At 43.6% G+C, this 14,889-nt stretch overlaps 1 protein-coding gene across 1 annotated transcript in view; it reads left to right on the top strand.

The window, feature by feature from the left end:
* The window catches only part of Cntnap2 (contactin associated protein 2), a 1,802,334-nt gene that overhangs the window by 1,649,021 nt on the left and 138,424 nt on the right, over positions 1–14,889 (top strand). The window contains 2 exon segments of the mRNA XM_051174658.1: positions 5,811–6,047; positions 14,632–14,765. Coding sequence (XP_051030615.1) covers positions 5,811–6,047; positions 14,632–14,765 — 371 coding nt within the window.

Genomic DNA, 14,889 nt, shown 5'->3' with positions numbered 1-14,889 from the left:
CAACTTGAGAGATTTTTCTTTGGCGTTGTTCCTCCTTTGGGCAGAATCAGACCCATAAAACTTATTCTGTACAAACTGACCTGGAAGTGGCCAGTCCTTTAGAGACTGGTGGGAAATTGGTTAAAAGAGATACGTGTCCACCTGGGGACACAGAACGAACAGAGGTACGCATTAGCCCATCCCATGTCCAATGTTCTTAGTCCAAAATGTTTATAAGAAATTGAGGGATACATCAAACAAACATAATAAAAAAAAACATTCAGGAGGGAAATTGAGGGACATGCTTGGGGAAATAAAGCAGATTTTACCAGTGTAAAGCCAGGAGAGAAACTGGTTGTGATTCAGAATAGCAGAGCCTAGGGAGTTTAGACAGAGCTTTGATGTGCAAATTGCCTCAAAGGAAAGAAGCCAGTGCAGAAGGACAATGAACAGGAGGGAATACTGCCCACCAGCAGGGTTCTAGGAGCAGGGCTCCTAAAATTCACCAAAGTTTTTCACTAGATGACTAATTACAAAGCAGCTAAAGAAAGTGAGCATCATGGGCAGGCCAGGGTCTGAGGACCCTGAGGCTACTGCTCAGGACCATGCCTTCCAACTGCAGACCCTGCTTCCCAGGACTTCCTCCTAGATTTGAACAGAAGCTTTCCAGAGCTTCCAGTTTCCAGGGTATTTGGGAAGAGGTTAAGAAGAGGGTTTGGGAGTTCCAGAAGGAAAAAGCAAATGTGAAAGATGGATGCCAGTACCTCTGGAGTTCAATAAGCACAGTTTGCTTGGAAGGCTAGGTCAGTGACTGTGTGTGTGTGTGTGTGTGTGTGTGTGTGTGTGTGTGTGTGTGTGTATAGAAATCATGTACTAGAAGGATTGGGATTAAAGGCCCTGGGTTCAATCCTCAGCCCCCAAAATGAATAAGAGGGAGACAAAAATCTCACGGACTAGAAACATCTTGAATAGTCTGAAAACCTCTGTTCTTGACTCCTTACTTAGTGATGTAGTGATGGCAGCTTGGAAATCAAAAGAGAAAGTCGTATTTATACCATGGGAATAGGCAGAAGCACTAATAGCCTATCATTCTTCCTTGGCCAACACTCCAAAGGATGCATTAGATGAAATCCTTGTGGACACTGTTCCCTGGAGTTCAGACGGAAAACAAATCTCATCTTAGGTTGATGCTTTTCTGTTTTAATTACCAATACACAGTGGCACTCTTCAATTATCTTTTATTACACATCCCAAGCAGCTCAGCATTGTACACTCTCCTGCAAACCCACCATCACTCAACTCCTCGCTCCTACAAGGAAATGTTTTCCAGTTGCAAGTTATTGACTTTAAAATAAACTTTTGGAAAAAGAGCCCATTTGTGAATTGGGAGTTTTCAATTCTGGCCCCTCAGGGATGGAGTTAGAGAACAAAAGAATCTTGTCAATCTTTGAAATATAGGTTACAAAATATGCCCTAAGTGAAAAGGCAAGGGAAATGGAATTATTAAAGTTGGAGAAGAAAAAAAATGAGAAGTAATTTAATTATGGGGAGTGTGGGCTTCCCTCTTACACATACTGCAAGCCTTAGGGATTTGCTTTTACACGAGGAATGAATCTCTCTATGGTATTCTTCTGAGGTGAATGATTTGTTGGATTTTATTTTTAAAAATTGAATATTTCTTTTCCTGCTTCAAGCATAATTTGCTGGAGCTGACAGTCCTCACATCTTGACTCAGAGGCAACAGGAAGTCGACTAGCTGTCACGCTGAGAGAATCTTGAGAAAAAGAGGCCTCAAATCCCGCCCCCCATAGTGACACACTTCCTCCAACAAGGACACGCCTTCTAATAGTGACATTCTCTTTGGGGGCCATTTTCTTTCAAATCACAAGACCTGTGTTGAATTCCAGGAAATAAAACGGAGTCACCTGTCGCCTTGATGGCTCCTGGAACCTTTCTGATCTGGAGTCATCCTAAGGGGGTGCAGTATATTTGAGTTTTGAGAAATGGGATATAAATCAAAAACTATAATTCATATAACACATAAAACAATACTTAGATCTAAAATTTGGCCACTTTCCGATCAAAGACGAATCATGATTTCTTACTAGTATAAAAATTGGAATTGTGGATAAACAGATGACTCAATGGACAAAGTCCCTGCCATGCGAGCCTGTTGACTCGAGATCGGATCCTCGGAACTCATGTAAGAGCCACATACAGTAGAACATATAACTCTCTAATCCCAGCACAGTCCTAGTTAGGAAGCAGAGGAAAGATAATGAACTAAAGCTCACAGGCGGCTAGCCTGACACATGCATCAATGAACAAAAAAAAAAAAAAAGACCCTGTCTCGAGCAAAGTAGAAGGCATGGACAAACTTTCAATATTGTCTTCTGACCTATAGAAGCCTACCACAGCATGAACATAGCCACACACACACACACACATACACAGAGAGAGAGAGAGAGAGAGAAAGAGAGAGGGGGGGTTGAATAGCATTCTAAATACTTTTGGATAATTTAATGAAGGAAATGATGTTATGTGGGCATTGTTAAATTAGGATTCTTCTAGTTATTCATTCACAAGGGATGGAGACGTTACTTTAGAGATAATAATGTATCCCAATCTGAAACAAGGGAATAACAGCAGTAAATCTGCCACTTGAAGCCTTAAATGATTTACTTTGCTCCAGGGCTTCAGTCTAACAGTTGGTTTATGATGTGGCTTCAGGGTAATACACTTAAGCCTGGTTTGTTCCTTCCTCCAAAGCTGATATGAATCCATAAAATTTTGAAATGATGACTCCAAAATATACAAAAGAATTCTCTGAGGCATGTTTTCGGATTGTTTATGTAAGGTCTTTAGGTTTCTGACTTTTCCTTCCATGATCTTCTGTGAAACGATCGCTGTCTCTGGGTATTCCAGAGGGTGGATCTATAACATCATCGAGGCAGGAGCACTCAGCTACCTGCTCCATCCAGTACCATTCTGACTCACCTTCTACCTCAAGGATCTTAAATGCTGCATGCATATCACATGGGAGCCTAGTATAAGTGCTGACTGTCTAGGCCCACTGAGTCAGAACTTCTGAGTTCAATTCTGAACCCCAGATTGGGGAACCAGCATTTTAATGGGTCCTAAAGGAGGTGATCAGAGAAAGGTCAGGTCCTAGCTCTGGGGAAACGATGCTTGGAGATATCTTGACACACAGAAGCTCAAGTTTTTCAAAGGGATTGCTGCATCTATAGTATCTTTTCCTGTGTGACTGGCCTCTGCTAACCCTACCCTCTGCAAACACCTGGTATGTCTGTCTTGGCTGCATAGCCTCCTCTCCAGCCTGCCTCTGATTTGCTTAAATGCTGTAGACTCTGCTCTTCTCACCAGCCTGTGTTACGATATTGCCCCCTTCTCTCTTCTACACCCTACTATACATTCTGGAAGCTTCGTGACCCCACCTTTACAAAGCTATCATCTCTGATTCTTTGGAGTCAAGCATCAATGTCTTTTCCCATAGGAAGTCTTCCTTGGCCTTAGACACAGAGCAGCAGTCACTGTGTCCCAGGGAACCTGTGTACCTCATCTTGGAATCCAGCCTGGAACTATGCACCTCGGGCATTACTATTTGCCTGATTATGCAAATACTCCCCAAGACCAAGAGCTCCTTAAGAGCAAGGATGGAAATTTCAGTATCCAACACCATCCCTGGTCAGTAGGTGTGTGCTGGAACAATGACACTACCATGTTGTGCTGAGGGTCTCTTCCCACACATACCACATTGCCATGCAAGAAGGTCCCCAGGGACAGGGGCTGCATTTACTCATCTTTGCATCCCTGTAAGCATGCAGCAGTTATCATGAATAAAATGTATGTCCAACCATGTACCTCCATCCAAATAAGGATTCCTTCGGTATTCTGACAAGACAATCCTTAACTGTAAAATGTACCCCTACAATGCTATCCTTTTATGTCTACTAGATATTTTAAGTTCACCTCCCGTCACCTTAACAATACCATCTATACATCCAAACACACACATTTACAAATGTCCTTGTGGCAAAAAGGCCAGTAAAAGAAATAGTGCTTCCTGTGGTGAGAATTCCACAGTTGAGTGAGAATGAGTGAAATCTGTAACAGTGCCCCCTGTGGCCTGACACTGGAGTGGGGCACATGTGCAGTTAGAGGCAACATCAGCCACCCATAACAGACAGAAGTAGGCAGTCTTGACACCTAGATGAGCCCATTCTTACCAGGCACCGTGTCACCCATACATAGACATTGAATCCTCACAGCCACCCACCAGGACCACCAGCTCACAAAGAAGGCAATAAAGAGTTTCAAGTCACTGACCCACGTTAGTGCCTTTGGCTGTCGATGCTGAAAGTTTCTCCAGGGTATCTGACTCCACTCTTATGTAATTGCTTCTTCAGGGATAATAAATGCCAGAATTCACAGATGAAAGCATGTGACTAAAAAAACTAAAGTGCTAGGGTTGGCTAGATGGCTCAGACCTGAGTTCTGTCCTGGGACCCACACGGTGGAGAAAACCTAGTCCCACAGGTTGTCCTCTGATCTCCACATATGCACTGTGGCACACAAGATGCACCACACACACACACACACACACACACACACACACACACACACACACACACACTCAATAAATGAATGAATAAATAAATAAATAATGAAAACTGTGGTGTATGGTGATACAGGCTTGCAATCTTAGCACTCGGGAGGCTGAACAGGAAGACAGCAAATTTAAGAGTAGCCTGTCTCAAAAAAACAAGAATAATAACTTTTTAAAAACTTGTCATGTCCTACTAATTACAGCATGGAGTAGTGTTTTATGAAATATGTTCTGCACTGGGTTAATTTAGATGGCTGTCCAGTGTTGCAGTAATAATGTGATGCATCGAAAATGACATCAGAGAAATACTCTGGGGACATGGTATGGAGAGAGCAGGAAAGCAGGGCTGTGAAGCCCAAGGGCATCTCTAGGGTGGCTCAGCCTTCAAGTGACTTCTGGTGATTTCAAGACAGTGGTTAGCAGACAGTGGGGAATCCACAGGAGGACTTGCATGCCAGGAACTGATTGCAAGGCAATTATCTCTCATTAGACTGTGGGAAGGGGCTGACTCAGTGAGAGCCAGGGACCTTTCTAATAATTTCTTAGTAATAAGGACGGCAATACCAGCAGGTACTATTTATTGAGTACTAATTATTCTCTGCTTCCAAGACAAACTACTGTAGCCAATAGATGTTGGTTAAGGCAGGTCAGGAACCACAGAGCTGAAATTGAAACCAGGTTTCTCTAACATCCCTCTAACAAGCCCTCAAAGCTTCCTGAGTCTTAGAGCCCATCCGGGGCTTTGCTATTTGGGTAGCCAAATCAAATCCACTCTCATGGAGTATTTTTCTTTGGGTTCCTTTAGAAAGTTTGTGTTATAATTATGTCCTTATTTTAAGTAGACCCTTCAGCCAGAAAGCCATTGGGTATCATATATTATTTACTAATATAATACTAGTTCTCAACTTGTATTCCTTGTTATATTTCTAGACAATGTCTTGCTATGCAGCCCAGGCTGGCCTTGAACAGGAACGCTTCCTGCCTGCCTCAGCTTCCTGAGGCTGGGATTACAGGCATGCACCTCCATATTAAGCTTGTTTTATTACAATTTTCTTTAATTTTACAGGTTTCCTGGCTCTGCTACATGCCATGTTTTTTTTTTCTTTTTTTTAATGACAACAGTTCAACCCAAACTCAAAGCATAGCTAGCATAGACCTCAGATCTCTCTCACAGTTTTTCAAATTTGTCTTTCCTTCTCAACAGATGTTGGTGCCTTTTTTGAAGAGGGCATGTGGCTGCGCTATAACTTCCAGGCACCGGCGGTCACTGCTAGAGACACAGGCGGCAGGACGGAGAACTCTGCAGATCTGCAGTCCTTGTCTCCAGACCTGACCCAGGAGCAGATTCACTTCAGCTTCAGCACCAGTAAGGCCCCCTGCATCCTCCTCTACGTCAGCTCCCTCACCACTGACTTCCTGGCTGTGCTGGTCAAGCCCACAGGTAAGGACAAGCATGCCTGGCCTCCTACTGTCAAACAGTGGTCAGACGAAAATGTTAGAGTCAGAACTGCTCTCGATTGGTGACTTATTCCCCCCATGGGACACTGAGCAAACAGCCTGATTCCTTTGAACCTCGTTGCTCTCTGGAAGTCAGAAGGATAGTTTTTTGTTTTGTTTTGTTTTGTTTTTTTCTATGACAAAGAAATATATTTCCAGGGGTGATGTAGGCTATCCTTCTGTATTCTGTGATTATGTTTCTCTCTCATTTTTTATAATTTTTTTATTTTTATTTTACATATTGATCCCAGTTCCCTCTTCCTCCCTCCCTCCCTCTTTCCCTCTCTCCCACCTTCTTATGCTCCCTGACCACCCTCCCCTTCCATCCCCCCCACTCCACATGTAGTGTTGATGCCCTCCAGGAGGGGTCATCTAAATTTGTCAAGTCATTTGGAGTAGGGACTAGGCCTTCTCTCCTGTCTCTAGGATAGGGGAGTATCCCTCCACGGGGAATGTGCCCCCAGAGTCCTTTTGTGCACCAGGAATAATAGGAATAATACATCCTGGTTCCACTGTCAGAGGTCCCTTAGACTGCCCAGGCCTTCTAGCTGAGACCCACGTTCAGGGGGGCTGAGTCAGTCCCATGCTGGATTCCCAGCTATCAGTCTAGTGGCCCATTAGCTCCTCCTTGTTCAGGTCAGCTGTCTCTGTGGGTTTCTGCAGCCCAGTCTTGTCCTCCCTCTCTGCATCTGGATTCCAGTCCTACTCAGTGTTTAGTTGTGAGTGTTTGAGAAGGACAGCTTTCCCACTGAGTAATTACAGCAATGAATGATGGAACCCATGTGCAATGATTGTTCCTGCCAAACCATTACTTTTGCTAAATAGTGGCACACTCTGAAGCAGTGAGACTAATCATAGATTATTGAATGGACTGTCCTGATTTGAGGTAATGTATCATTGGATTCCAGTGAAATGGAGAAGTCTCAGTGAAAGTAGAAAATGAGAAATATCTCCGTCCCTAAAGTCTCTCAGCCCTTGCCTTGCCTCTCCTTTGTGACCGGGTCTCTTACTGTTCACACTACATATGCCTGATGGGAGATCCCTAGAGGTTCCCAGGGTTCTCCTGTCTGCCTCCCATCTCGCCATCACCATGCTGGAGTTACAGACATAAGCTTCTGGATCCAACCTTCCGTGGGCCCTGAGAATCCAGAGTTGGGTCCTCTCACTTGGGTAGCTAGTGCTGGACCCACTGAGAATTCTTATTATTAATGAACAAAGCCCCAGATCAGAGTCTATAGCAAGAATATATTCATTGTAGTATTGCTTATGAAAATAAAAGCTGGAAAGAACATAGAAGGTCCACTTTAGTAAAGTAATGTAAAGGAAAGCCTCTGGTTTATGGACCATTATGTGTACATTAAAATAATGTTTGCGAAAAATAACTAAAGACATAGAGGCAGTTCATATAATATAAGGCTACACTAAGAGGAGGCAAGACGCAGCCTTAAATACATGACATCAGCTTAGCTCTACGAAACATGCATGGATAGGCCAGAAGAGCAACAATGTAACAATGTGAGCACAGACTGTGGTTAGATGTGCATGATTTGTTCCTCCCAAGTGCATGTCAGACTCTCACTTTGAGTACATGTCACTTTTCTAATAAAAAAAATAATAAACAAGTAAGTAAAACCAGAAAGCAAGAGCTCAAGAGAGACGAATACTCAACCCCCCCCCCATTCTTCAGGGGTTCAGTCAATTACTGGCCTGGATCAGGCTCAGTGGGTGTTTCAATCCATTGATGTTCCTTGTGTACCAGCTTCCCAGCGGACAGCCAGCCTGTGGCTTCTTGTGTCTCACAAGAGGAGTCTGTCGCCCTGAAAGTGTCAAGAATCTGATGAGCATGTACCACCGCACGCCATGCTGTCTTCTCCTCTGTCACTCGCATGCTGAAATTTGCTTCCAAGCTATACACGTGATAATTCACGTGCACATTGCCTGTGTCCGCATTACATGCATGGTGCTCCTGTGGGGGCATTTATCACGAGAAAGAGCTTCATTTGATCGATTCTGCAGTAATGGTTACCAGTTAATGGAACTCACCTGTGCACAGCACTCTCCTAAGTGCTTTAGAGGCATTGATTCTGATGAGCTTCACAACTCTATGGGGCAGACACGATTCTCATCCTTTCCTCGGGATGGATGGAAAGGCTGGGGTACAGAAATATTAAGAGTCTTGCATAATCAGCTGGTGAAGGGTAAGGGGGGAGGTCTCTGGGTGCCGGTGTCTGGATCCAGGCTGGGAGCTCTCCCTCACAGGCATCCCCAAAATAGGCTGGATGTATTTGGAAATCAAAACTAGATGTTTTCTTTGTGGGGTTTTGGAAAACCATCCTTAAAGTATTGGGGGGGGGGAATGTAATCTTTCCACACTCCAAATACCACATCTTTTCGTTAACTGAAATTTATAGTGGAAAAAAAAAAAGTTGGAAGAAAGCATTCAGAAAAGAAAGAAACAGCAAGGTCTATTGTCTTGGTTAGGGTTTTTATTGCAGTGAAGAAACGCACGACCACAGCAACTCTTAGAAAGGAAAACATTTAATAGGAGAGCTAGTTTCAGAGCTTTGGAGCCGTTATCATCATGGTGGTGCTGGAGAAAGCGCTGGAGAGCCCTACATCTTGCTCTGAAGGCAACAAGAAGTGAACTCTCACTAGATGTGGCTTGAGCATGGGAGACCTCGAAACCCAGCCCCATAGTGACACCCTTCATCCAACAAGGGCCACACCTTTTCCAACAAATAGTGCCACTCCCTTTGGGGACCGTTTTCCTTCAAACCACCACATTGGCAGACGCCAATGTGTGGGGAAGGGTACTAACAAACAATTTAAAAGCTGTAACTAAATATCCTTCAGATATCAAAAGCTCTTTCTCTGTTTCCAAGAGTCAGCCTCCCTGAAACCTCCTTCTCCTAACAGCCACCACCACTGCCTCTCAGAGGCTGTGTTCCCCTTCCCAACTGACTCTGTCTACCTTTCCTGCTCTTGTGGACTATGCAGGCAAATGAGTCCCACAGAGCTTACCCATGATCTTTGCTCCCACTACTGCTCTCCAAAGCAAACCTCTAACTCAGGCTTCCTGCTATCTTCCTCATTGTGACGCCATGGAAAGTAAGCACACTGGAATACCACAGAGTGATCGATGGGTTGTCTTTGTAGCCACCTCACCAGATACTCTAGTGGTCCCACCTCTTATATTTCTGCTGAGGAATGATGGGAGCCACACCCCCGCTATGCTGTCAGATTCATATTTCTTCCTTTTCTCTACTTCAGGGGCTATGCCCTTCACACCTAGGCAAGGCAGCCTACTCTAGCTCTGTAGCATATAATGCAAGATCAGGTGTCTTAGTTACTTTTGTATTGCTGTGACAAAACTGAGAGTTTAGAAAGAAGGCATTATTTGTGTCTTATAGTTTCCAAGGGAAGGGAGTCTGTCATCATCATCATGGCGACAAGCAGGGTGATGAAGCAGTAGCTTGCAGCTGATATCCCAATCCACAAACAAGAAGGAGAGAGAGAGAAAGAGCGCACATTGGGAATGGGATCTCAAAGCACCACCACCCCTCAGTAACAAACACACCTCCTCCAACAATGCCCAAGCCTTCTAATATTTCCCAAACAATTCCACCAACTGGAGACCAAATATTCAAACAGATGAGCCCAGGGAGCCATTCTCATTCAAACCACCATGTAAGGATTAGCAGATACTCTAGCCAGAGTCTACCAACTCAATCTATGCCTTAACATCTCTTGCCCTACAATTTCAAGAAACAGGTGTTTAAAAAAGAAAAAGTCTGGGACCATCCGTGCTCAGCTCTCATGCCCACAACACTCCCTGACCTGATTTCCCTCACTTTCTTCTGTAGTGAATACCTCAGTGCCTTCTGCTATGAGCCCTGACCAGCCCTCACCTCCTTCTGATGACTTCTGGCTTCAAACTCCAATTATGCTTATTTTCGGTTTCATTTGTTTTGGCGCTTAATATATCATTGTTTGGCTCTGTTATTTAATATGCCGTCTTTCCAGGGAGATGTAAAGTCCCAGCACTACATTTCCTGCCTACAGTAGGTGCCCTGTAAGTGCTTGCTGACGCTAGTGGTGATGTTCAGAAGACAGTAAATCTGTTAAGAATGTGATTTGCTGCAGCCAATAAAAGAGCAATTCCTTATAACGGCTTTAATTCACTTGGGAGCTGAACGCGAGATAAAAGAAGGGAAGTGTCTCCCTATTTGAATAGTATTTTACTTTAATGTATAAATATTAAACGTTCTCCCTACCATCACTTAGTGACCCTCTTCTGCTATTATTTGAAAGGAATAAATGAATCATTTAAATGTTACTACTAGAATGTTGCCATAATTGTTTATAGATAGTCACTACCTATACATTCAAAGTTTCAGCTCATCCCTTTTTCTCGGAGCAAATAATTCCTGCTAATATTATGTGAAGCACTTACTAGACTTTTAAATCATATTTATAAAGCCTGAAGAATCCATTAAAAAGAAGATGAAAATAACTTAATATAGGTGGTAAATATAGAAGGGCCATTGATGAACAGGACAAGAGACATGTTAGGGTTTCTCATTATTACCAGCTCCTCTGACCTCCAGCCCACAAGGGAAGCTGCCTTTCTTTGACTTGCCTCTGTGTCCCCAGATCTGCACCTAGCACCTGACCCGTGGTGGGGATCTGAGACAGTTGTCAGTGTTGGAATTCAACTCTTCACAGGCTGACAGGCAGCTCACTTTGGGGACTGAAGGAGGCTGTGCTTTGCATAGACACTGGATGCATTTGTTCCAAGGAAATGCATAAAGGAATGATGAACTGCTGCATATCTGAGATACCTAATGCCTAAGCCGGATGCCGTATCACCCATGGTGCATGCTGGGCGTGGCAGCATGTATCTGTAAACCCAGTGCCCGCTGGGTAGCCAAGTACATGAGCTCCAGATTCAGTGAGAGACTCTGCTTCAAAAATTAAAATGGAAGCCATTAAAGAAGACACTCAGTGTCAACCTCTGTCCTTCACATGCTTAGACACACGTGTGCAAATGCACACGCACCCACACACACCCACCACCCAAGACAACTTTAGTTTTCTACATGTTATCAAGCTCCTGGTTGATTACATCCCTAAGCAAAAATAATCATTATTTCTTTTGCTAGTAAGATGAAGGGGAAGTCAGGGGAACACTAGAGGGAGGAGGGTGAACAGCTTGGAAAGGAGCAGCTTCCTCCAAGGCTGGGAGGTAGGAAGGAAATGGAATTTTCTAGAGAATAGGCGGGGCCCAAGATAGCTTGGATATAAGAGAGAAAGTGTCATGATTTGCAAATAAAGCACCAAGCACTGATCACCGGGGATGGGATTCCACAGCGACATTAGGAACATAAACCTTCATTCTTCGAGCAACTGAAAGGCATTGAACTGGTGAAAGAAATAATCAAGTGTGTATTTTGAAAAGATCTCTCAGGTTTACAAAGAAAATACTGGAGAGAAAGCACAAAGGCAAGGTGACCATTCACAAACATATTCAACAAGTAACCCACTAAACAGGCAATGTTTTAAACGTGGTTATAAAGTCCCAAGAAGCAGAAATGAAAATGCTTGCTCTCAAGAAGCTCTCACTGAAAGGAGAGAAGACAGCCAAATGAATAAAGTGGAATCTAGAATGTGTTGTGTGGCGAGAACTATCATGGGGGTGGAGTACAAGGCAGAAATGGAGGAGCCGGCCAAGGAAAAGGAGTGAGCCCCCTTTCATGGAGAAGCCATGGGAATCATCGCTAGGCATATTATATGGCCTAAAAGAAAATAGCTGAATGAGGGAGGGATCATCTGTGCAGTAATCTGGGACAGAACACTGTAGAAAGAAGAGCCCTGAGTGTAGAAGTCCAGTGACAGGAACTTGCTGGGCTTCTGGGGAAGCAGCCAGAGGGCTGATGTGTAAAGGTGAGCAAGAAAGAGGCAGACTGACATTCGCGTAAGGCGTAGGGAGTCACTGGACAGACTGGAATTTTCCCCTTAGAGTCATTGCTGCATTGTGAGCTGAGATTCACTCTGACCTCTGTGTGTGAGAGAGCTGCAAAGGCCAGACTGGTGTAGAAGAAGGCTGAGGTAAGAGCAGAGAGTTTAGTGAGGAGGCTACTGCAACCATCCGGGCAAAGGATATTCTGCAGGTAGAAATGGGATAAATAAAACATGGTAAGATCCAGGGTCGAATTTCAAGACAAGCATGTCCTACAGTGTATGAATACTGGAAAGGGAATAGCTAAGGTTATGGCAAAAACAACCAGAAGTGTGAAGTGGCCGTGTCCCAAAGTGCATAAACCGACGATGAGCCAGAGAGTCAGTGCCATGGCCAAGGTGCCAAAGAGACGTCCAGGCAGGATTATTGAGTTGAAGGTTGGAAAGAGTCAGATCAGGGTAGAAGTTTAGCTGAATTACAAATTTTGGGTCTGACATGTCTGCACTTAATAAAGCCTAAGACCGAATGCAACGACCATGGAGGTGGGTGTGGGCACCGAATAGAGGATGGTGAAGGACTGACTATGCCTCTGAAGAAGCCAGAAATGAGTGCGGAAACCCAAGCAGTAGATGCCAGAAGCCTGGTGTAGACCTCGTGTCCAGGAAGGAGAAAGGCACAAAAAATACACGTCTGTGCTGAATGCCCTTCCAGAGGTCTCCAGGCCCCAGAAAGAGCAGTTGGAAAATGGGAAAGTGTGTGGCTATGGTAAATGGAAAGGGTACTGGGCCGCAGAGAGTAGGCCATATCATCTCCTCTAATGGAATCTATGTGGATCCTGAGATGGAAAAGAATTTGGAAATGTAGACACGTTTAGGAGACAAATATCACAAGTTCTTGGTGGGAATGCCATAGCAAAGAAATTTAAGATTAAATGTGAGGATTAAACACTCAAAAATAAAGCTGGGGGGGTGGTAGCTCACATCTTTAATCCCAGCCCTTGGGACGCAGAGTCGGGCATATCTCTGAGTTTAAGGCAAGCCTTGTCTCCTGAACAAGTTCCAGTATAGCCAGGGCTACACAGAGAAAGCCTGTCTGAAAAAAAAAAAAAAAAAAAAAAAAAAACACAAAACAAAAAAACAAACCAAAAAAACAAAAAAAAAAAAAAAAAAAAAAAAAAAACCTCAAAAATAGTAGTTTATTGAATTTTATTCAGAAAACAAAAACAGGATGCAATTCATTCTTGATTATGTTAACTTTCACCTCCAGGGAAACGGTTTTACATTTTTAAGTGGCGTGTGCTAGAATGCCTAAGTACGGAAGGGTGTCACTTCAATCGTCACACTTATTTGTGTATTAGATGTGTGCATGAGGGAGCCCTGTAGAAGAGATTGTCAAAATGGTTAGAGTAGTCATCTCTATAGACGGTGAAGTTTCAGGTCACCTTTTAAGATTTATTTTTAATTATGTATATATGTAGCAATGAGCATGTGTGTGTATAATCCATGCCAACTTCAGAAGAGGACATCAGATTCCCTGGGGTTGGAGACACAGGTAGTTATGAGCCACCCATTTTTGGGTGTTGAGAACCAAACTTAGGACCTCTCTGAGAACAGTATATACCCTTATCAGCCAGATCGCCTCACCAGCCGCTTCTTTCCTTCTTCCGTTGGCTTGCTTCATAGTTTTGGTTACTGTAATTTTTAACCTTATAATTTAAAACTAGAACACCAGTCCTTTAAAAGAGAAAAAAAAATGGGAGACAAGAAGGAATGATGACATGTTAATCAAACTCTTGCTAGAGATCGCTGGATCCATCTTTAACATTTGAGATGCCAAGTGTACGAAAGCAATTTAAGTTTAAAATGAGAGAGAGGGCATTAATGTTTATAAATTATAAATAAGATTATAAATAATAGAAATTGTACTCATTTTGCAGAGAGAGGGGGAGGGAAGAAAAGACAAAGTGAGCTATCACTGAGCTCAGGACACCTGGGACATCCATCTTGTCCCTAAATCGTGTTTGATTAATCCTGAACCTTGAATAAAATTCATTACTTTGCCTCTTTGGTCTCAGTGAGGCCACTCAAAATCCCATGCACTTATCTTTTGCAAATTATGTTTATTTTTAATAAGACTCGTGATTCCTTTGTATGCCAAATGTCACACTTTACGGGTGAAGCGAGACAGTCCCTGCACTCCAGTCCCTGCACTCCAGATTTATTTTTTGTTTCATGTAGCATTTTGTGGGCTTGCAGGCATCTCCATCCTACTATATGGTATCCGTCCCTACTCCTCATTTGCCAACGCCATCTCCACTCATTTATACCATCTGCTGCTTCAACTTGATGATAATGGTCACTGGTTTTTGTCACTGGCAAATGTGTGATTCTGGTACTACTATCCTAAGCCTCTGGGTAGCAGACCCAAATTCAAGACTGGAATGGTGGGCAGCCGTGGGTTGGGAAGGGGCAGAGTTTATGTGAAGTCAGAGCTGCAGCACTGAGTGAGGTGACATTGAAATAAACCTCCAGCAAAAAATCATTGGGCCTTTTTCCATTTTCTCCCATAGGAAACTTGCAGATCCGGTACAACCTGGGAGGAACCAGAGAGCCATACAATATCGATATAGATCACAGGAACATGGCCAACGGACAGCCCCACAGTGTGAACATCACCCGGCATGAGAAGACCATAATTCTTAAGGTATTGATACATGTGCATATGAGCTACAGCACAATGCTGATGTAATGCTACAGTCTCTCCACCTTGTAATGCTTGGGCATTTCTCTTGAGGAAAGGTTTTGGTCTGGTTTACATACTACGTCAA

Source organism: Phodopus roborovskii, unplaced genomic scaffold (genome assembly GCF_943737965.1).
Source record: "Phodopus roborovskii unplaced genomic scaffold, PHOROB, whole genome shotgun sequence".
Taxonomy (NCBI): Eukaryota; Metazoa; Chordata; class Mammalia; order Rodentia; family Cricetidae; genus Phodopus; species Phodopus roborovskii.
Note: the sequence above shows the minus strand (reverse complement) of the source record. Positions and strands in the feature narration are given on the sequence as shown.